Source organism: Sphaeramia orbicularis, chromosome 19 (assembly GCF_902148855.1).
Source record: "Sphaeramia orbicularis chromosome 19, fSphaOr1.1, whole genome shotgun sequence".
NCBI lineage: Eukaryota > Metazoa > Chordata > Actinopteri > Kurtiformes > Apogonidae > Sphaeramia > Sphaeramia orbicularis.
Window position 1 is genome coordinate 25,809,813 of NC_043975.1, and position 24,481 is coordinate 25,834,293.

Genomic DNA, 24,481 nt, shown 5'->3' on the forward strand with positions numbered 1-24,481 from the left:
GACCTTCCAGCCCCCTCAGTTCACCAAACTCACTCATGCCCTGGAGGTCCTCACCAGAGACACCACGGCCCAAAGGAAACACACACTTCAGATGAAACTGAGATCAGTATCAATGTGGCAAATGTTATCAAACAGGAGTGTGTCTGTGACTATAGTATATAAATGATGAGGAATGTTTTTGATTTCGATGATTCATATTAAAACCAGCATTAGATCAGTGAGTAAATCAACATTTTTCTCTGTTTTTGACCTTGTTCTTTACAAACATAACTCCCTAATGCAAAATCTACATGATATCACACAGTTAAGCAGCTTTGGGAAGGTTTTTGATATGTAATAGGTGGTACTTGTTAAAGATGAAATGAGAAAAATAATGATTTTAAAAATTTTATCTAAGCAATGGAACTTTTATTTTGAAAAATAAATAAATAAATAAATAAATAAAATAAAATAAAATAAAATAAAATAAAATAAAATAAAATGTTTTTAACAGGGCAATGAAGGGGAAAAGTTTTCAAAACATACATTTAAACCAATACTGCATCGTAGAGCCCTTTTGAAGCTGATTTAATTTTTTTTCATTATGTACTAAGTGTAATGTATTTTCCTCAGTAACTGTAAAATATTCTAATTATATTTATTTTGTAATATTAAATCATGTAACTCCATTATATATAACCCTGAGGAAGTGTAACACAATTTCTGCTAAAACCAGTTCAACAATCACTGAGTTAAACAATATTAAGTTATGTACTAGATTCAGATGGTTACAAGCAGCACTCCCTAAAGCCAGCTTTACACGATCAGCCGTTACACAACGTCTAAATGCACAGCTCATGTCTAAGCAAATCCCCAAAAGGTAGCAGGAATTTCAAATAATAGCACAAGTCATTTTCATTCTTTTTATATTGGTTTTAGAAACTAGGAAATTATGTCACAGAAAACGAAATTGCACTAAGAAAACCCAAAGTGAAGACAACAATATAGCACACAATAAGTTTCATTAGACATGGTAAAAATAATTTTTTAAAAATAATAAAAATAAAAGAGAAATATCATGTTCCATTGCATGGTAAGAAAAATGTGCAGTTTGAAAGTAGCTGGAAATTTAAATCCTTAAGAACATGAATGTAATTGAAGAGATGCTTTTCAGGTGAGTGCATTTATTGCTGCTCTCAAATGGTCTGTTGTGGTTGTTTTGGTGTAATATCTTTAGTGGCCGTTCTTTGGAACCAACTGATAATCCTTTGAGACAAAATTCTTAACAAGATTGCAATCTCTATGACTAACTTTGTTTGATCTCAACCAGGTATCTTGTTTGTATTCACCCTGATCAGTTTCCTTTTAGGTGAATAAAATGTGTTGTTACTTCAGGCTAATTCCAAGTCCATCACAAGTGTCCCACCCTCCTCCTTCACTCTCTCTCTCTGTCTATGTCTCTGTGTCTCTCTGTGTCTCTCTCTCCTCCTCCCCCTGTCCCACGGCTGCTCACCCCACAGCCCATCAGAATGACAATAGTATTGATGTAAAATGTGTCGCCTTTGGGCTGCTGGAGCATATAACCCCTGCATGCCTGGCCCAGCCACCACCGCAGTTTATGGCTTTATTGTGCCCCCTTTTATGTCCTCCCCTGTTGGGGTGGGCGGACAACAATTTAGAAAATTCACTGTATATGTCCCCTTGAGTGCATGAGTGGGATTGTGCATATGTGGACGTGCCTGTTTGAGCACTGTATGAACAAACACTCGGATCAATTAGTCAGGGCACGGCCCCCGAAAAATCAATGTGTCAACATGTATGTGGATCCTGCATGCAGTTCTCAGAGGTGGATCTGGCCCACCTCACCTCACTAACTTTGACAATATGTTTTCCAATGATCAGGGATAAAACAAGTTGAGTAACAACTCTACCTTTTTCATGTGTCCCTCCCTGTACCTCCCTCTCTTATTTCCCTCCCTCTCTCCCTCCCTCTTTTCACTCTTTCCTTTCTTTTCCACATTACCAGGGGGTGGCGTGTGATTGACAGATGGGAACGAATAATAATTTTTTTTCGTAACCTAAGGCCATCTTCTGTGATTGGCTTGCCAGCTGACATCTCCAAACCTCATTCCCCCCTACTCCCCTCTCCTACACCCCCCCACCCACCCCTTTAATATTGGGCCTGTGGATGAGGCATCCTGAGGGAGAAAAAAGTAGAGAGAGAGAGAAAAAGATATCTACCTTAGGGAAGAACCTCAGAGAGAGGGAGGGAAGGAGAGGACGGGTAGGAGCGTGTGTGCATGTGTGTAAGAGACACTTATTCTCTTAACTACTAGGAGACAGACACACTTTCCTGGCCCGACTCAAAGAAGGGGGAAAACAGGAGCAAGATTTTTTTTTCAATATCATTTTAATTTTCCTCTCATTCAACAATCAAGCTGCCCCAGAGCTTCTCTTCCTGGAAACTCTTCTTCTTTGCCTACTGGAAGTTCTATGTATTGATCCATTTACCCTCTTACTCACTAAGAAGGCTTACCTCATGGATTTGTATCTGATTGGATATTTGATGTGTGTGTGGTTGTCCAGCTCACGGGTGCTTGGAGGCTATCCCATCTGGTGGTGAGTACAATCCTGAGTTCCAGCATCAGACCCTATAGCTGCATAAAGAGAGAGTGTTTTTGGTCAAATGATCATTTCTGAGAGGGCAGAATGTGCACTTTCAGTTGACTGCGTGGAAAAATGTTCTCCGGCCCAGTCCAAAGAATCTTAACCTCAAATACTAGTGTAACGGAAAAGGCTCGCCGTTCTTTTCCCCTCTACATTCAGGTCCATTTATCATATTAGAATATGTTGCGATGCAAAGTGGATGAATTTTAGTTTGGAAATGCTTACATGGTTAAATATGTGAATGTCTCTTAAAAAGATCAATTAAAAGACACATTTGTAAGGGGTTGTCATCAAGATATGAAATGTCAACAGACTTGAGAGACTTTTCCATTTAACAGGTTAAATCTACAGGATTAGTCCATGTTAAATAAACTGTGTATGTCACTTACAAACAATGACAACAGTGATCTTGTTCACAGAACCTCAACTAACCTGCAAAAAAGCTTAGGCTATCCTGTTTCTAAACCATGACCATCATCTTTTTCTGTCTTGAAATACTACCATGTAATTTCAGGACTGCTTTAGGAAGTACAGCAACATATCACTTATAAAATCAGCTCCAATTTGTCTTGTTTTCTATTGTGCACTAGTGTTCTACATTCAGGCCGCCGGGCCTCAGATGAAATGAATCTGATTGGTTTTATTTAATATTTCAGTCAATTTATGGCTCACACTTAACACAATATTTTTGGCAATGAAAAAGTTCAGCACAATTTTAGAAAATGTATCAGATTCACACATTTTGCCATTGGGCATCAGCTGTAAATAAATCTATCCATTTTTCCAACAGTTAAGCATATCGTTTTGCTTTGCAATTGTACTACAATCCGCCCCCTCTCCTAAGGATTTGTCAAGCGACAATATGTTTAGGTGCCGCAGGGTTTAGTCTTTGTTTAATTATCTCAGATCGTTTTTGGCTCCAGCAACTGAAATTTAGAGGTTTATCTCATTACAAATTCATCTACATGCAGCTGACCTCATAGCTTCTGGTGTCTTTTGTAACATAAAGCTTTTATTTTGGAGATATTTGCGTAGGCGTATGACAAAGCTCTTCTGGCTCACAACACAATACTTGTCAGAGCTACTGCACTTTTAGTAGCCCATCTAGCATGTGGTCCCACCATACTGCCGTCCAAACCGCGAGCATCTTCTGGTTTCATTTACAGAGTAGGCAGCTGCCAAGCACACAGGCCACAGGGCTGAAGTGTTAATGGCAAAGAGGACTTTACACCCACTCCTGGCTTAAGCAAGAACCATCAGACAACAGTGACAAAGAAACTGGGATTCTGTCTCTGTGAATTACCTGCAGCTGTTCAGTTCAAGGAGCTTACATGACACTGGTATAATGTTCGAACTTTAACAATGCGCTCCACCTTTGATTTGGGTAACAAATTTTGAAGTGTACGTTGGCGTAGGGGTTTCTTGGAGGGCAAAGAGATGAAAAGCCATGCCGTAGCTCCAGGTGGCTGGGAAGATGCCGAGGAATGGGTGTCAAACCGCCCTGTCAGTGGCATCACCCTGTGGTGTCAAACATGTCCAAAAAGAGACAAAATGAGGAGATGCGTCAAACATGAGGGGTGCCAAGTTTCAGCAAAGGGCCTGGACAGGCTCCTTTCAGCTTCTTTCTCAGGGGCGATGACTTGGCCATAAATTCTCCAGCCAAGGTGGGACGGGTTGGAGGGAAAAGAGGTTTTGACTGCTTTATGCATGACAGTCTTGCTGTTACAAGATGGGGTGTTGAAAACAAAACAGAGCATAAATAACTCAACTGATATGCACATATGCATGGACAAAGATGAAGTGTTGTAGAAAGGCATAGCAAGCTAATGAGGTGTGTGTTTAAGAAAGCGAGACAAAGCAGTAAATTGCTCTCTTGAAATGCAAGAATGCAAAGGAAACAGTAGGTTTGTACAAACTCAGCAACATTAAGGTTTGACAGAATTAATAAGTACATTTTTTTAATATATATACATAACAAATGTTGTATTGATCTTCACATCATCCACAGATCACAGTGTGTCAGTCCAATAAACAGACTTTTGCGCAGGTTGAGAATAAAATCTGTTCAGGCTCAATACTTTGTTTTGTTTTTAACCTATGTAAAACAGTCAAAAATATCTTTATGTAACAACTTGAATCTGCGGACTATGACATAATATTGTCCTGTTTAAGTGCCAACTCACTAAGATCCCCAGCTGGTATTACATTAAACCTGTGTGGCTTAACTCATCAGCTATATTCAGAACAGCCTAAGTCATCCTGTCAGCCTGCAGTGTGTTTTTCTTCCTTGCGTAAACAGTAGTGGTTGTAAGTGAATGATGACAGTCACTTTCAGCAAGGAATTACGTCCGCTGAATTTCCTTCAATACTAGCAATCGAGCGTCAACAGTGATTATCTGCTTAAGTTTGTCATATCACACGGCACAACCACATGAAAATCCTATAACTGTTATTTAGGAAATCCTTTGTTATAATCATTGTGAAATCTGTGGGAGAAAATCAAGACTTTGTAAAGTGAATGTAGATTTTATTTTGTTTGTCCTCTTTGTAATATCAGTTTTTAGATGCATCTCAGGCCCTCTGATCCTCCTCAAACAGACATTTTGGGGTTTATATTTCCACTGTTAGAAATTGCAATATGATGATCAGCTGCAATAATTTTAGTTTGGCGTTTAATCATTCAAGAATGGAATGTATCACTTAGAAACATCAACAATAAAACAAGTAATTCTTAAGGTTAAAATTGAGATTGTATTGTATATGCAGATCAATATTACTAGTAAGGTCGACCTTATCATTGGAACAAACAATAAATAATTAAATTTCAGATTAGTAATTACATTTTAGTGTATTTTAAATAAAATGTGCTGAATTAAAATATTATTATCTAGGTTTCTTTGTAAATCACAGAACAGTACCTTCCAGTTTTGCGTCCTTAAAGTAAAATATTGTGCCTAAATAAAGCTTCCGATCATATCATGAAAAGGCACGCGGGGAAAGCTATCTGGGTTTACTCTGCTACTGATCTTACAATTAAACCTGAGCAGCTTAAATTGGGCTTTAAGGTCCATCTCTGGGTCTCAGGAATGTCATTATCTGACTGTGACACCCCCACCTCCACACCTCGAATCCAATCTTCAACTCCAAAACCCCTGCCACTGGCAAAGGGATCACTTAAATGATTCTTACGGAGAGAAAATCCTCCGTCTCCAGTCCTGTGAGAAAAGATCAAGGATGTTCGGGCTTTATTCTCCACACAGTGCAGCGGAAGGTAAAGAAAGGAGCAGGGAAGTCCAGAAGAATGTCATTCTTAGGAAACTTCAGGGTTTCATTATGAATGGCTGAAATCTGCTATGAAGCCAGGGTCAAAGACAATTTTGAGGTAAAGCCCAAGAGATATGTCTCTTCACAATGATTTTTGTATGGAGGCAGGGAATATAAAATAAATAAGCACCATTTTTCAAAACAGAAAGCAGAATAATTTGGTAAAATGTTTTTTAAATGCATTTTAATACCCTAAATTTTATAATAACCAGACAAATAACAGACTCAGCTCTCCTGACTTATAGCAATTTAACAGAGCAACAGCAAATGTTAATTCAGTAAATTTTCTTGAGCGAACAGATCTACAAGAAAACACAACCCTTTCAAATCCAAGCTAGGTGAGAAGTTCAAAGGGGAATGGTATTTCAAAGCAGTGAAGTTGAGTCCTAATCTTTACCCACCATCAAAGCACATTCAATGCACTCTTGTAGGAAATGACAAAGTCCCCCAGTGCACCGCTATTAGCAGCACTAAAACACAGGCCAGGACAGTTCCTCAAAGGGAAACCTGCAACGGCCAGGGGCTACGAGATCATTAGGACACGTGTGGAGGCACACACACACACACACACACACACACTCACACACACACACACACGCACACACACACACACACACACACACACACAAATATTTTAAGTCTTCATTACCTGCCTGATCTCACCTTGTATGGTTATTACAGAGGTTAATTATTAGCGGAGTCATTTCTCTGACACACAGGGTCATACACAAAGATGTCTTGGTCACACCTGTGGACGTTAAAAGCAGTGAAACACAAGAGGTCAACCAAACAACTAGCAGTAAAACTACAGAAATAAAGAGCAATACACTGTAATAAAAAGGGGTTCTTTTGGAGTGTGTTTGAAATATTATTGCTTCCTAATTTATTACTGTTTTAGACAGAAGTGCAAGTCAGCGGTCATGAGTAACAAAATCATGGTGAAATACATGTTGCAAACATTAAACACCTCCAGGCTTCAAAGGTAAAAGGGAGAGGCGAAAATATGCATGACATTTGTTTTTGTAAAAATGGGACTAACAGAATCAGAGTTGAGGTTAGAGTTATTAACCAATGTGGGTACTGCCTGAGAGAAATAGCTGTGGCCTGGCAAACATTGTTAACTAGGTATATCCAAACAAATTCACATCCAAGTATGAGAAGATCAGCAGCAAATAGATTATTAATTACTTAAAAAGACATGTTGTGTGGTTTGAAATTTCTGCAGACAAATTCCAGACATACACTCATAGACACTTCCAGGTGATCATTATGAGTTATGAGTAGTATAGGGATGCATTACTATGCATGGTTCGAGCACCAGTGTCGACACGTCGAACCTAATGAGCAGTGACAGGAAACAATGCCCTGGTTCAACCGGGTTTCATTGGAACACTCTCATGGGTCATTCAGACAGGCTCCTTACTGTCACCACAGCTCAGACTTTGTATAGTCCACTTACAGACGGTGCACCTGCAGACAGTCGTATCTGTCAGTTTCTCATACTCTTCTGTGTAGAGCTACAGTGACTCACATTTGCTTCCTGATAGGCAGGTTCACAAGTTTACACACTACCGTTCAATTTCCCACTCCCCATCTCCATACGTCTGACTGCAAGAACTCATTGTCCCGACTCTGTGCAGCAGCCTCCAGAGAGGGGGAGAGTAAGGCTGAGAGAGAGAGAGGGGAAGAGGAGGGGAGGCAAAGGAGGAAGAACAGAAAGAAAGAACAGGTTGGAACATTTTTCAGGGGTCCTGTCATTTTTTATCTGATCAGCCAGGAGCTGTTGGACTACAAATCAAAAGTGTGCCAAAGAAAGAGAGAAGACAACAAAACACAGACAGGAGCTTTGCATTCCTCCCTCCACAAGGAAAAGTCCCATCCTCGGGCAAAGCCGGCAACTTTCCTTGGCCCACTTATTCTCTTTTGAGTGTCTTTATCTCTCCGTGGACTCTGTTGTGGGACTTCTAAATGAGATTCTGATGGCAATGTTTTCTGTGCACATCTCCGACTCCCTCTTTATGTAACTTTGTGGCCTTCAGGCAAATCTGACAATTTGGGTTGCGGCGTCAACATATAGAGGTAAATTAGAGGTAGATTAGAGTTTAATGCAAAGAATATTCTCTGATTCTGCCACTGCAGAGGCCTTGGCTCTCACAGCAGCAGTGAGAAAACACACTTGGCACTCATCGCTTTAGGCACAAACCCAGCATAAGGGAACATTGATTAATTTCTGTATAATGCAATAAGTTAACTTGTTCAGACATGGGGAAAATGATTGGTATTCATCGTCAACAATCACTATATACAAACTGGTTTAGTTGAGGGTGAAGTTTAGAATTTTATTTTATAGGTCTCTTCAGATTTACTCCCCTGACTCATTCTACAAACATTCATATTTGAGTGGTAAGACATAAAGACAGAGATGTTATCTACAAAAGTGTTTCCCAAACTTCTTTTCTGCCAAAGCACCTTTTCAAAATGACAAGGACATATTTATGAATCATTAGAATTTACGCAGGTTCCTGATTATTTTTATTGTCATTTCTTCACCTTTTAATAAAATCTTCAACAGATAAACCCACCTGTTAGAAGAGAAATACTTTACTTCAAAGTAAATCACAGCTTAATTCTATGTACCATCTTTTATTGCAGAAAATAAAATAACTCCTTCTTTTTTCCTCTCATCAGAACATATTTCTTTTTTATTAGAGTCAGTGTTAGAGCTACTAAAACACACCTTTTGTTGAAAAGTTTTGAAAAGCTTTAAATGCAAATTTATCTGGTGAAACAAAACAAATCTCTTGTTGACGCAATTGTGGGTCCTGATCCAGTCTTTGGGAAGGGATGACCTAAAATATGTGGTAATATGAGACTTGTGTGACTCATAACCATTCTCATGGAAGAATACATGAATATGTATAAATAAATTATGATTTCTACGTAGAATTTGCAATCAGTAATACAACAACACTAAAAGGATAATGTGCAGTAATAGAACCTGAAGACAGATGTTTTACAATATCAGATAATCAGAATCTTGAGTGGCATGATGTTCAGTAATCCAGTCTGTGATCACTTCATTTTTGCATCTTTATTGATTAATGTAACACAGTTTGGGTCTCAGCACCTCTGGTCTATAGCATCATGTGGACCCTGGACATGGCCTTCAAAATGTTTCTACAAGCCATTAGGCTTAAGGCGTTGAGGTCAGGTGTCACATTCTGCTCAACAGGTTCAGAGGGTCACCTGTTACTTTTTTGTGCCTCTGGACACAATAGGCTGTCTCACAAACAAAGCTCATCTCTGCAAAGACCATGTGGGCTTTGTAATGGGGACCTCCCACAATAGCAGCAACATATTTCTGACAGTACGAGGTTCTTTAAATCATCCCGACTCAGACTGAGCTAGACTCAGTGGTAGAGATTGCAGTGTTTTTAGTGTGTTGGGAGTGGTAATCACTATGTAAAGGAGTCAATTTTTTGTTTACAGTGTTAGTCCTGATTGCATGAATTTCCACGCTTCAAGGTGTGTGGTGGAATCCCTTTGTTTCCTCTGCTTCATTTCTGTGGTTTCCAGTGGCCCAACATACTTTCACACATCAGCATGGTTTAGGTACAGAGAAAACCCCCAACCAAGCTGTAAACCCCCCAGGCCAGTAGAGGCCCCATACGGGCGTGCCTGGGCATGCACCTGCCAAACCCTGCAGTTTGCTGGAGCTCTGTTGCGAGTCTCGTCCCCTGCAGCAGATTCCCCCGGCATTCTGCCTCTGTGGAGGTCTCTGCGTCTGCTGCTCCCTCACTGGGTTGAGACACGTTGCTTGTGGCTTCCCAGAACAGAGGCAAAGAAGGCAGGATCAGCATGGCACACACATGTGGTCTGCATGCGTGCGTCTGCATGCGTCTGTTTGCATGATACGCCTCATAACCCTTCAGGGTTAAGACTCTCATTAGCACCTAGCCAAAAAGATATCCCTTTGATCTCATCTGTCCATACAGATCAAGTCAGGCATATCCTTTGCAAACAAAAACAAATAGGCTGGCAGATCCACAGTCTGTAGTCTCAACATACTATGTCCACCACAAAGTCCCATGCGGTTAGCTAATTGATTCCATCAGAAATCCCAAAGTCACTACTTAAGCCACTATGTCTGAGAGGCAGGCAAGCAGTGTAGCTGTCCTGAATGGAACCTGAATGCAGAGGCTGGCACAGTGGTGTTTCTGTACTGAGGAAGAGTACAGATACAGCGGCACTCCAATGTAGGAGGGACTTTTCCTCAAGTGTCCTCATGTTATAGGAAGCATATGACACCAGAGTGTATACCATGAGTCTAAGAAGAGCATCATCCATTCTGGTCCATCCCATGACTGAGAAATTAATGGGCAGTAACCGAGCGAGCAGACAGTGTAATTAAATCCTTAGTCACTCAGTCACCAGACAGAGTGAAGTCAGCAACACTTGAACGTAGTGATGTTAGAGGAATTGGGCCGAGCAGATGAGCTAATGTGGCTGTGTTTGGCTGAATAAACTCACGACATGGATAGAGGTTGATGGATGCTGTAGCATTACCAACTTTACATGGGAACATCAGACAGCACTATATTTAAAATATTAACTTGGATATGAACAAGGCAAGGCTTTCTTTGGGCATGGTAATGTTTGACATTTTTACATAGTTTACGTAACAGCTTGCTGTGCAACAGTTTCATATTAACTGTAGAGCATCATACCACTGCTAATCTGAAAGCCAAAATATAATTAGCTCATAGCTGATTTTTTGGCCAACTGCAAAAAGCAAAACAACTGAGCTTCACGTCCAAGTGTGTAATCTTTATTGGCAAATGTAGATACCTGGGAGCCTGTTGTAACAATGCTCACCTGAGATCAAAAAAACAATGCAGGGAAAGAGAGAGGGGTGATGGGTGGTGGGGGCAGGGAGTTGGTGGTTGCCATATGTAGAAAGCAAAGACGCACATGAGCTGTGAACCTTTCTGAGGGGGGATTTTTTCCCCATGACTTCAATGGGTTGACTTTTGTGTTGGGGTGGGGCTCTGCGCTGCACTCATCTGTCAGAGTCATGGCTGCTATGATTGGGTTGCGCCCTGCGGGGGTCCTGAGGTCATCCTGAGTGGCGCTCTGATCTGATCAACGTCAATTGTTCCCCTATGATGCTCTCATGGCCTCCAGCGCCATGTTGGCCGATAAGACTCAGTGTTGGAGAGTCGGACTGGTAAAGCCCCCCTGTCACATTTAATGGGCAACTCAAACCCTGTTTATCTGATTCAAACACCGTAAGAACTTATTGATCACATACATCTACTGACAACTAATTATCAATTACACATAATTATCTTTTCAAAGACAGAAGGGTTTATTAAATAAGGAAGTAGATCACAAATACACACAAAATGCTGAAGCTTCTTCTACAAACTGTACAGTTTTGCTCAAGCTTGTCATCACAAAAAGCGTGTTAAAACACGGGTACAGCAAACATCTTTTTCTCTCCTTTATTTCAAGAGAAATAGAAGGTAATTAAAATTAATTACCTGAATGAAACTATAATGGTTTCTGGCATCACAAGCTGATCTTGGCTGTCTCATTGTGGTGATTAATCCCTGCTTAGGCACATCTGCACGAGCCTTCTGGTAAAGCACATAGCTCCACATATTCTTAGTCCATTATCAGCACCCACAGCTGCAAAACCTGTCAATTCTCTAAACAGCTCCAGAGGAAAACCACAAATTAATGTTAGAACTGTAAGGGCAAATGTTTTCATATAATTAAAATGGTATAAGGGGGCTTTTCCCAAACAGGGAGCAGACAGGTTATTGTGCACTATCTGTTAGATCAGCAGGATCTGTGTAGACTAACAAGTGGGAACGCTTTGAAAAGTCAGCACTACTAGTGTGTATCACTGCCCTGAAGTGTGTTTGGTAACCCTCCATGTCCTGCACGAAAAAAGGAGCAAAATAAACAAGTGCTATTAGGATAAACTACAGTAATTAGACTGATAAGTTAATAAAAACAGTTTAGTGTGAATCATTACTGTTTGACTCAGAGCTGTGGACACAGATAAAATTAAAATCAGTTTCCTTTTGACTGACTTGCACAGAGGCCTCCCTGACATGTAACATCCTAAAAACTGTAAGAGAACATTATATGTGTGAGATTTGAGACTTCCCATTTATTTAAACCTGCTTTGATGGTCTGCCATGTTGGACATTTTGCTGTTTTTGATAAAAAGTGACATCTTTTTTCACTGTCAGTTTACATTTCTCAGACATGGTTTCAGATCCTGCAGATCTAACCAAACCATGCCTTTCCTCTCTGGTTGCCATAGGTCCCTTGCCCTTGGGCAGCAGTACTCGTCTCTGGGCTCCCAACCCATCCTGTGCGGCTCTATCCCTGGTCTTGTGCCCAAGCAGTTGCGTTTCTGCCGCAACTACATTGAGATCATGCCCAGTGTCGCTGAAGGTGTGAAACTGGGGATACAGGAATGCCAGCACCAGTTCAGGGGGCGTCGATGGAACTGCACCACCATCAAGGACAACCTAGCCATCTTTGGCCCCGTGTTGGATAAAGGTAGATGCCTTTTGAAAGTTCTGATTTTTATTGTTGTATTTTATCATCGGTATTGGGAGGTAATGAGTTTGGTGTAATAGCATTATGCAATTAAATCCCAAAAAAGATATGATCTGTTGTGGTTGCTGTGATAAAAATAAAAAACAATTAAGTTAGTGTTACAAATAGAAATAGAAATATTGTTTGGTTACAGAAGGTGTCATATAGTGGTGGCTGTGTTTTAAAATCAACACTTTACAATTTTATTTCAGGAAATATGAAAGAACTTAAAAATGTAACTAAACAGGAATCAGTGTTGAATAGTGTGAAGTTGACACTGCCTGGTATGTATGTATATGTGAACGAAGTTTTGACTTTATTCAGACATTTGTTAGAAAAATCACTGAAAAAGAATCCCATATAATATGTTAGTTGGTTGCTTGATTGATCTTATTTCTGGATCACATGACTAAACAAAAAGATAACATGTAAAAGTGTACATGTAAACATTTACTTCCAATATGGTTATAAAGACTAGATTACATTTCAGCATACAATTCCCAATACTTTGTAACAATGTAGGCCTTTATATGCATATGAGGCTCCATAAAATAACATGACAACATAAATGAACTGTGTCTAATACCATCTATGTATAAAAAGAAGCTCTGTATAGTGCAAGCTGTTACAAAAAGTCTACATGGAGTGTTAACAGAGTTTCCACCCTAAGGCTCAGCACTGCCTGTTCTCTGGGCTTCTGCTGACAAACGACTAACTAGAGCAATTACAATAATATACACCTTTCCTGGCTGTAGTGAGGAATGAGTGCAGGTACGTGCACTGACACATTATTCCTCTTCCATCTATCTTTACCTTCAATGTTACATTTGTCTTTGGAGTCAGTGACTTCTTTTCGTTTTCCCCAACCGTGTTTACACTCTTCTACATGAAAGAAGGTCAGCACAGTAAATCTATCAACAAAACTTGACACGTACAGCTGATATACTGGAGGCATCCATCAGGGGCTTCACACGCAGAATACTAATTCTGAGGTGTTGCCAAGCTAACAGTGTCGTTTGAACAGTGTTAGGAAGGTTATTTAAGATATGCTGATCTGCACTCAGTAGTTACCCTGTTGCATGCAGTAAGTGATGGAATTATTTTTAATTAAGTAATTAAACATTTGAGTACATTTTCATTACTTTTCATTAGTCACCAATAATTGATATTTAGAGTTGATGTACATTTGCAGTAAAAACTATATAGTTAGAGATGACAGACCTTCACCCCCTTAGGTCACATCCATGCTGAATATTTCTGGTTTGTTGTGAATACACTGAAATACGCTGTAAATCAATTCCTTGGGACATATAGGAGTGAAAAAAAGTTTTTGGACACCCTTAACCCTTTATAGGGCACTCATAGAAATACTCTCAAATTAAAAATTTCAACCTTAATGTGTTATTGGAGGACGTAATAAGACTTAATTACTTTCATGAAATTAAAAAAATATATATATTGTTATGTTGAAAATGTGGCAATAAATAAATAAATACAAGAAGTAAATGTTAAAAGATGCAAGAAAAACATGTCATCTTTAACATCAGAACATCACCTTTAAAACATTAGAATACCATAATTGAAATGAACATCATTCCTTACATTAGTACCATTACTTCATGGTACCTAACAAAGCAGGTACACTCACTGTTCATGCAGAGGTGGACCTTACAGACCCTGTAGACCACATTGGACCTGAGACTGTTGACTCACTGTCCTCACTGGAACTGTTGCCATCACTGTCTTTTAATTTATGCAGAAATTACCATAAATAGGCACTTGCCTGAAAAAGGATAAAAATTTCACACAATCTTAAATACTATTATGAAATATTTGCAGTAAAATCAGACAGACAAAAGCAAAAGTAAATGTTTTTTTTTTTTTTTTTTTATTAAGAAGACAAAATAACAAAAATAAAATCTCGACAGTTTCCCTATGTCATGCCCTGGTTGTGTTTCAAAGGGTATAATCTAGCTGAAACATCCAGTTTTGACCTTGACAAAACAGAGCTTGTGCAGAAGGGAGCATGTGGGTTTGGAGAATGGTACAATACTTGAGTTCAGTGACTTAAGAGTGATTTTAATGCAATATATCACACATTCATGAAGTGTCCAAAAACTTTTTTTTTTTTTTTTTTTTTTACCATAATTGTGGGTTTATGTTTTGGAGTTATTTGTCACTGGTCTGCAAATCTGAAGTGACTCTGGGGTGAGGAAGGCCCATCAAATTTAGAACTGACATGAAAATATGTGCTCCTGTCCAGAAGAGAAATAAATTGATCATGCTGATAGATAATGTTATGCAGTATGTGTGTGATTTTTATTTTGAACAACCATTGCCTGAATTTCTGAGAAAATCATAAAAACATCATAATGACCAAATGATGAGGAAAGATTTAAAACTGTAGGAACCACATCTGAATCTAAAAGAATCAATCTTGCTGGACATCGGATCTGATGGTCATCCAGGCCTATAACCAGTGGACCTCTACTGAAAATAAACCAGCACTGTACAGTTGTTTGGTTTGTAATATCATCTCTCAGTATGGTTGGCTGACATCCTACTTTTTAACTCCAGAAGACATAAGGACATAGCCCCTTTGTAATCACTGACTTTTTTATTAGTAATTTTAAGTGTTTGCTCATGAATTTATGTGAAGTTTGTGTTGGAGTTGGGATGTGCTGCGTGCTAGTTGTCCATTTCAAGTTAATGTAGATATTATGACAACTAGTTCAGCAAACTCTAACGCACACAAGCACAGAAGTACGTGTTAATCTTACAAATTAAAACTTTAAGTACATGTTTTTTCTTAGTAGTGGATCATTTATTTAAAGTTTATTCAGAATACATAACACCTTTACATGTAAGTAGTACCTCCCCAACCCTGTTTTTAACCCTCAGGGACTTCAACAGGAACCAATGACTAAAAACATCTACTGATCTAAAATGTTTATTAACTTTTGAGCCACTAATCCTATCAATACATGGAAATAAATCAGGTCAAATGCAGCTTCTCAGCTTTTCATCAGTATCACATGTGTCTTTTTTGGATATTCAGAGGCTCCATAGTGAACATGGAAACACTGTTATCTTCTGTGACACTGATTCACCAGTAAAACCCACATAGTTTGACATATGTAAGTGGTTGTAGATGCTTGTTTTTACATATAGTTAATGATATATTTTGTTTATGAACCTCTAGATAGTTAGTCACTTCAAAATTGTAAAATACCTGATATTTGCTGAGGATAGAGTAATAAATGGTGATACATCAGTCAGGAAAGAGTAGATATATTTAGAGATTCATTTGGAAGTCACCACAGAGTTGTTCTAGGTCTTTAAGGGTTAATCAAGCCTCCTAAACCTGACAATACAGCAGAAAAACTACAAATTAAACAAAAAGGACAGGTGTTGTGCTCACTTGCAGTTGCGAACTATAACGATAGATGTTTATGTGTTGTAAGTAAGACTGCTGATTGGAAATGAATTAGTGTGTGTGTCAGAGGGGAAGGAATCTCTGCAAAAATAGGCAGCATGAGCAGTCCAAGCTCCTCAGTCAAATAAAAGGGAGAGGGGAGACCAAATGAGATTACAGGCAATAGAAAAGGGCTGGGGGGCTCCGCTCAACCCCTACTGTGCATGAAGACCAGTGTGCGCCTCACACAGTCCAGCTCCCACGGATGCCCCATTCACACGCCCTTTTGACTCTGTCATGAAAACAGGCTGAAAGGGGATCTCTCCCAACCTAGCCCGGGTGTCACTTTAGGATAGGGAAGCACAGGAAAAGAGGAAGGAAGGAAGGAAGGAAGGAAGGAAGGGAGGAAGGAAGGAAGGGAGGAAGGGAGGAAGGGAGGACGGGAGGACGGAAGAGCAGTGTCTCACTTTGGGAGTGATGAATGGAAGGTTAGGGAAGGGAGAGCTACAGCGCACCAGCCTGAGCCACCTTGAGCGGCGCATTGGCCGGGCTGGTTGCTGTTGGTGGATGCCTGGAGGAAGTGGGGGGTTGAGATCCTGTGGTGGGTGGTGGTGTATGGGATTTCAGCTCAGGGTGTTGGCGGAGTGGTGGCTGGAGGAGAGGGGGTTAGGGAGTTTAGGGAATGCCAGCTCCGGGCAGAGCGGGGCTGTGGGGGCGCGAGTCGCTGGGCCCTTTGTGTGGATAATACAGTGTGACACAAGGGAAACAAAGGCGGATTGATGGGCCCAGCAGGTAGCAGGAGCAGCGCTAGCCTTGGCTATCAGCCAGAGCTCCAGGGGCCCAGGGCTCACAGGCCCCTGTTGTGGAGGGCCCAGCAAGACTTGCCAGGGTGAGCAGGGATGCCCAGCCTGAGGAGTGTGTGTCAGCCAATTGAACAAGGACTCACTGTGGAGTTAGATCAAAACTGTACCCTTTAACAAGGATCAAATAGGAAAACATACTCAGAAACACATACAGTCACAGCCATTTAGTGTAAAAATGTCATTTCCATACTAGTGTCTTTCCTTATCTTACCTTTCCACTTTCACACATCTGACATATTTCCACCCGCCAAATTCATTCATGGCAGTATATATAACTAGATCTTATATATATATATATGTGTGTGTGTGTGTGTGTGTGTGTGTGTGTGTGTAGGTGTGTTTGTGTGTGTGCGTGTGTGTGTGTGTGTGTGTGTGTGTGTGTGTGTGTGTGTGTATATATATATGGCTAGATAGATAGATAGACACACACATATATATGACTAGATCTTCTATATATATATGTGACTAGATCTTCTATATATACACTACATCTCCAAATTTCTATACACACAAAACCTATCCTATTGTTTGTCCATCCTGACAGAAGCATTCTTCTTCTCACTCTTCATGATGTTTTTTTTTTCCATTTTTTATCTGAAAAGGACAGAAGATGTTATATAGATTGTAAAATTCCTTCATTCATTTGTGATGTTAAACTACATAAACACAACTGACTTGATTTGACTAAACTAGATTAGGATGAAAAACATTACTTCACTATATTCCCAGCTGGAGTGAGATGAGATTTATTCTAGAGCATTTAAGTAATATGTTGAGTTATATATTCTAATAATTAGTCATTTTGTTTTATGCATTTGTAAATTATTGTTTCCTGGAAGTACACTTTGTATGCGGAGCTGGAGGCCTTTCTGAGTGGGAAGTAATGATGACACATAGAGGAATGACCTGATAAGTGTGTGTGTGTTAACTCACAACCTTGATGTAGTCTGTTGCTAGTACTCAAACCTGAACCTGGTTTCACTTTACTTCCGAAATCAGAATGTTCATCTTAACAGAAACACACATATTGTCCTTTGCTGCTTCTTATTACATGCACTTTATTAGTAGCAGGGCTAATATAATGAAAAGTAGGGAAAAAAACAAACAGCCTTCCATGCAGACACATTCAGATGGGAAAACATCTCTAACCTCAGGCAGGATATTAGTTAAGTTTGACTGTGGCTTGCATAGTGTTTGTTGAAAACCTCACTGGCTCATCCTTCAGTTAAATTACAAAAGGATTTCTGGCGTTACGAGGCATTGTGGTGTACAGTCGCATTTCTCTCAAAAGTCTCTAAGGTCAACCAGCTGTGGACATTTAAACCTTTCTATCCGTCCTGTGTACGCAACCCTGAACTGTACATGTACAATGTGTATACGAGCGAGTTTTTGTTCATGTGTAACATGGTAAACAGAGTGTAATAGGTGAGCTATGGTAAGTGTGCTGTGATTGTGAAACAATGGTGTCTGGTTACATAATAAGCTGTTGCCTTCAAAGCAGGCGTATCTCCATCCCTCTGTGTAAAAAAGAAACAGGCCGACACTCTGCTAGATTTCACCAGAAGGCCTTGGGGTCTGAACAGGAATGGGTGGGTGGGTAGCTGGGCAAGAGGCGGTGGGGGGGGGGGGGGGGGGGTTTGCAGCATTCCTGAAACACTATCCAGATGCAAAGCAGCACACCTCAGGGATGACAGGAGGTCACTGAGATCCCACTGAGCATTAGGCCTTCATGACACAACAACAAAGGGCTGATGTCACTGTGGAGACGATGCATTTCGGCTCCTTCGTGTGTCCTGTAGTCCTGTGCTTTCACTAGTGATGATCATAAACACCAATCATACTCACAAAGTGTTCAGTTAGACCAGAAAGGACATTGTATACGTTACTGTTTCTCCTATAGGTTGAAGTTATTTTATGAGGAAAAGCACATAAATGCACTTTCTCAAAGATGAAATGTTGTGTTAAAAGGTTATTGCCTGAGGGTATCCCTTTCATTGCTCCTGTCTAGATGTTGGCAGCAGTTAGGATTGCACTTCTCCATGTTTAACACAAAGCTGACATACTCTATACCTCCCTCTTTTTCTCTGTCTTCTCGTCTGTCTTCATGTGTCTCTCTCAGCAACTCGAGAGTCTGCGTTTGTCCATGCTATCGCCTCGGCGGGCGTCGCTTTCGCAGTGACGAGGTCCTGCGCTGAGGGCACGTCCACCATGTGCGGCTGCGATTCCCACCACAAGGGGCCCCCGGGTGAGGGCTGGAAGTGGGGAGGATGCAGTGAGGACGCAGAGTTTGGAGTGCTGGTGTCCAGGGAGTTCGCTGATGCCAGAGAGAATCGTCCAGATGCTCGATCAGCGATGAACAGACACAACAATGAGGCAGGACGCACGGTAAACACACTCACAGGGAGACAAAAACTATACCATGAGGGTAGAAGACAGTATCAGTACACTTAAATATTGGAATTTTATGTTTTACTGATTCATAAAAACTTTATCAATTTATAAATATAGTTAAAATGCAAAGGTTTGTAGCAGACATTTTTTTTGTTGCTTTTAAATCTATTGTTATGATCTATCTTAAACCATTTGTCAGATTTTATGCATATGGTGATGGTTCTTATATATGTGATGATATATTCATGACACATTATATTAACTATACTCGTGATTTATTACATTTACACAATTGTGGATAGAAAAGGAGTCATGCAGTAAAATGGCCTCTGTTTATTATATATGATGTTTTGGATTCATATAACTGCTGTATCAAGTGTATGGTACATTCTACTATTATAGGTGTTTAAGGATGAGCTCATCATATGTTTGTTTCTGTCTGTGTGAACCAATATCTGAAAAAGTCAACATTTCATGAACTCAGGAAAACAGTCCTGTTTTAGTTTTGTGACAATGCATTTTCTAGCTGATGCAAGAGGGTTTTAAAGGAGTTTATTTACCCTAAGAAGGAGAATTCTAAGCTCATCTTTCAGTTCATCACAAACTATTAGATATAGAGATGTAGAAAAATGGTTTTCAGTGGACAAAAGTGACAAAAGTAACTAAAGATGTCAGACGAATCTAGGGGGAAATAGAGTATTTGTCACTGAGATGTAGCAATGAATTGTAAAGTTGCATAAAATAGAGATTCTCATTAATGTACAAGCACTTTAAATTGTTCTTAAGTACAGTACTTCAGTGAAAGCACTTATGCACTGACTTAATTAGATTAACCACAGCGCAAAATGTTATAAATAACACCAAAGAATGAACAATGGCCCGACTGTCTTGCAAAAGCAGTGGGTTTATGTGGGAAACAATACCATTCAGGAAAACTAACTGCATATTTGACAAGCAGGGATTTGGTATTTGACTTGTCCATGCATTTCTTATTTTCCACCAAAAAATGAGCACTTGACTTTGAATGACTGGTTAATTACTTATCAAAGCAACACCCGTTCTCCTGTCTCGCCCCCACACCTTGCTTTTCATGCCTTGCATCCCAATGAAAAATTCCCTGACAGTCAAATAACCTGAGTGTGAGCTGAGTGGGAAAATAAGGAAGTCAGTGCAGACTTAAAACATCTTTGGCTGCTGTCACCGGAGAGAGAAAATGGGCTCCCCACTCGCTGAGGGGCATATGGAGGGACCACACGGCAACAAGACAGGCCTTTGATCTGAGCACACAGAAGCACCCACAGGAGCTGCACAGCCAACTGAGCAGCAGCAGCAGCAGCAGCAGCAGCAGTGTCGGAGCCCATTCCTGCTCTGCTCGCCTCTGCTCCTCTGATTCTCCCAGCCACACCACCTGGCCCCTTTCACACTCCACTATTTAGCCCCCGGGGCCTTTTGGAGACGGGGCTTGATGTTGGCATGACAAGCTCATAGCGTGATGTCACTAGTTGATCCGCTCCCACTCCCCATTCACCCCCTCCTCACTCATAGGTGCCACAATCACCTGCCTTCCGCCGCAGCTGGGGGAATTCTGGAGCTAAATATAGAGTGAATTAGAGCACAACAAAAATCAAAACACAAAGGTAAAATACACCCCACGGCAACACACTCATAAAGTGAGCCAGTGACTTCAGAAAGAATTAGCAACAGCACAGGGTCTCTGTACTTCACAGCTGCACGACACGAAAAGAAATCACAGCCAATGGCATGTTGTTTTTCTTGGCCTCTTCTGTGAGTCTTTAGTGGTTTTACTTGTCTGCGTTTCTGAATTTCCTGTAAGTTTCTGACCATAAAGTTCCAACACATCTTGCTTGGTGGTGAATGACTCGGCTGCCCTGTAGCTGTGAATCAACTCATAAGCAAATGAAGATGAAGAGTTTATGGTGACGCATAATTCAGAAGTGCTAATAAAATGTTTGGGTTCTGTTGGCCACTTGCCAGCTTATTTTCTTACATGTTAAATTAGCACATGAACTGACAAATTTATCACTTCAGCACTGTCACTGCAATATGCAAATCCACAAGAGTCACATTGCAATGACATGCAATAAGACAAATGAGTTCAACCACAACCTGAAAAGGATCAAGGAATAGGAAGAAATCTTAAATACTAAAGATCTGGTTTCAAAAGAAAAGCAGTGGCACTTACATCATATTATTTTGGCTACAGAATGCTACCATATTGTGTTTGGTGCATTGAATCACATTGGTTTAAACTTAAAGAAAAAATCATTCATAATGAAAAACAAGTGATGCTAGGCACAACAAACCCCACCCCTCGCACATATTGTAGGTTATTTTGGCATCGATCCAGCTGATGTCATCATGTCAGTGCGTGTGCTGATGTCAGCATTTCAGTTGCCTCTATATATGTGCCAAATTTGAAGTAAATTGAAACAAAATTGATGTTTTATGGACATTTGGAATTTCGCCCATTATAAGTAAATGGAAGAAGAAAAAAGATTTTAAAAATTCATAAAAAATGTAAACTTTGACCTACTTTTCCCATAATGCAATCACATCTATTCTGGGTCACTGACAATCTATAAACCTAATTTGGTGTGAATTCAACCAACAGTTTTGCTGTTACAGACGTGAAATTTTGCCCATTAAAAGTAAATGGGGAAAAAAAGAGATTTAAAAAATTCATTAAAAAATTGAATTTTGACCTACTTTTCCCAAAATATAATCATATCTATTCTGGATCAGTGACAATCTATAAACCCAATTTGGTATGAATTCAATCAATAGTTTTGCTGCTAGAGTCTTAAAGAAACAAACCAAACCAAAAACAATACCCCTTGCCCCCCTTCAAGGGCAGCTGGGGTAATAAACCAGATTAAAACTTTATTGTGCAACAGGTTTCTTTGTCAGTGTCAGTCATTTTCCCCAAATGGTGTAGCCCTAATGATCACAATGGAGGAACATAAAACAACTTGGTCAAGTACTGTACTTAAGTCTAAATTTAAGGTACTTCTTGTATTTTTTACTTCACTACATTTCTCTAACAGCTGTAGTTACTTTTCAGATAACAGTTTCTGTCCCCTTCCCATCAGTCTAAACCATGTACTGTATTTCCAATTGTGTTGACTATGAATGTTTGTGATAAACCGAAGGATTAAGTGTTAAAAACCATTTTGGATTAGCGGGAAACTGCATTGTCACAAAACTGAGAACAGGCCTTTTTCTGCACTCGTGAACAGTGACATAGAGATCTCATAGAAACATGATGCATTGTTGTAGATTGAACTACTCAACTGTGTATAAAGTACTCAACTATAAACAGCCACAGCAATAAAGTACAACACAGACTACGTTGTAAGACTACAGTCACTGGCTGTGCATCAAAAAACATCATATAGTAACATTTTACTGCACGACTACTTTGACTTACATATTTTGTTGACGATACTTTTACATAAGCAAAGTTTTGAAAGTGTGGCACTTTTAGGTGTGGGATCTTAAACTTCTTTTGTATTTTATCCTCCTGACACCCAGCATTGCATTTTTATCCTCTATAGGGGACAAGAGCGTCACAGCTTTACTAAAAAAATGCTATCCACTGCAAATAAATTATCTGAAAATACTGTTGCATCATGCCATTTCCAATCAAGACAATTATTTTACATAAAAAAGCTAGAACTTTTACTTTCCTGGGTCTCAGGAGGATATTTGGGTAATTATGGAATCTGATTTTCTCAACAAAAAGATGCAAAAAATGAAAGTTGTTGATACAGGTGAAAGATAGTACTGGTTCAAAACACTGAGATAAGGTGTATATAAAACTATCTCTGTGTTTTAGACCATCCTCGACCACATGCACCTGCGCTGTAAATGTCACGGCCTGTCAGGAAGCTGTGAGGTGAAGACCTGCTGGTGGGCACAGCCAGACTTCCGCATGCTGGGTGACTACCTGAAGGACAAATACGACAGCGCCTCAGAGATGGTGGTGGAGAAGCACCGTGAGTCCCGAGGATGGGTAGAGACACTGCGAGTCAAATACCCCTTCTTCAAGCACCCTACTGAGCGTGACCTCGTCTATTATGAGGGGTCGCCCAACTTCTGCGAGCCCAACCAGGAGACAGGTTCCTTTGGGACCCGGGACCGCGCCTGTAACGTGTCATCGCATGGCATCGAGGGCTGCGACCTGCTGTGCTGCGGCCGAGGCCACAACACCCGAACTGAGAAACGCAAGGAGAAGTGTCACTGCATCTTCCACTGGTGCTGCTACGTCAGCTGTCAAGAGTGTGTACGTGTTTATGACGTTCACACATGCAAGTGAGAGACGGCCTGCGCTTTGAGACTGCTGGACTACAAGTGTAGCCCACCCATCCCTCACCTCCCCAACTCCTGCACGGCTACCCTGCTTCCTCAACACAGACTTGCACACATTATGCATCCACACACACACACACACGCACTTACACACACACATGCACAACAACACATCATCTACACACGCACTCGCCCAAATGGGTCTTGGCACATTAGTAATGGATACTTTTTTGTAAAACCCTGCACTAGAATCTGTCTTCCAGACCACTACATTCATTTCCATAATATCTGACTAGAAAGTGTCCTGTGTTGACCTGATGCATAGTCTGGTTATTTCCCATTATGGGAAGAAGCTAGAGTTGTCTTGTGCCACTTTTTTCCCCTCTTCCTGCAGCATCGGGATCCCATCCTCCCCCTTGTCTTTATTTATTTCCCCCCCTCCATGCCAACACAATGTTTGTGGCATGTACAGTAATACTTTTTACCTGTGAGATTAATGCAGTAATAAACTTTCAGACTCTCTTGGCTTTTGTATAAAAAGCATCTTCTAACTAACACCTCATTTCTCTGGCCATCCTGGCTGGTTTACCTTTTTTTTTTTTTTTTTTTTTTTTTAACTAAACCAACCTCTACATCACTTAGTTCTAAGTGATACTGAACATGTCGGCAGCCCCAGGAAACTATCACTTTGTAACTACTGAACTGAACTGAAAAAAAAAAGTAGGCAGGCAGACGTTGGAAGTGCCACGTTCCTGTCTTTGTAAACTACTGAGCTGATGAAATCCTCAGTTTCGTTCTTCCCTGCTGACTGACTCGACTGCACCAGTCAACTGGGATGCCTGGAAGATATATGCTACAGCTTGATTTTATAGCCCTGCATTTCTGAAATATTACC

At 40.3% G+C, this 24,481-nt stretch overlaps 1 protein-coding gene across 1 annotated transcript; it reads left to right on the forward strand.

Moving 5' to 3' along the window:
* The first annotated feature begins 2,518 nt into the window (after positions 1-2,518).
* Positions 2,519-23,945, forward strand: wnt3 (wingless-type MMTV integration site family, member 3). The gene is made up of 4 exons (XM_030122249.1): positions 2,519-2,598; positions 12,308-12,549; positions 18,986-19,251; positions 23,114-23,945. The coding sequence occupies exons 1-4, from the start codon at positions 2,519-2,521 to the stop codon at positions 23,591-23,593; spliced, it is 1,068 nt and encodes a 355-aa protein (XP_029978109.1). The 3' UTR covers positions 23,594-23,945.
* The last annotated feature ends 536 nt before the right edge of the window (positions 23,946-24,481 follow it).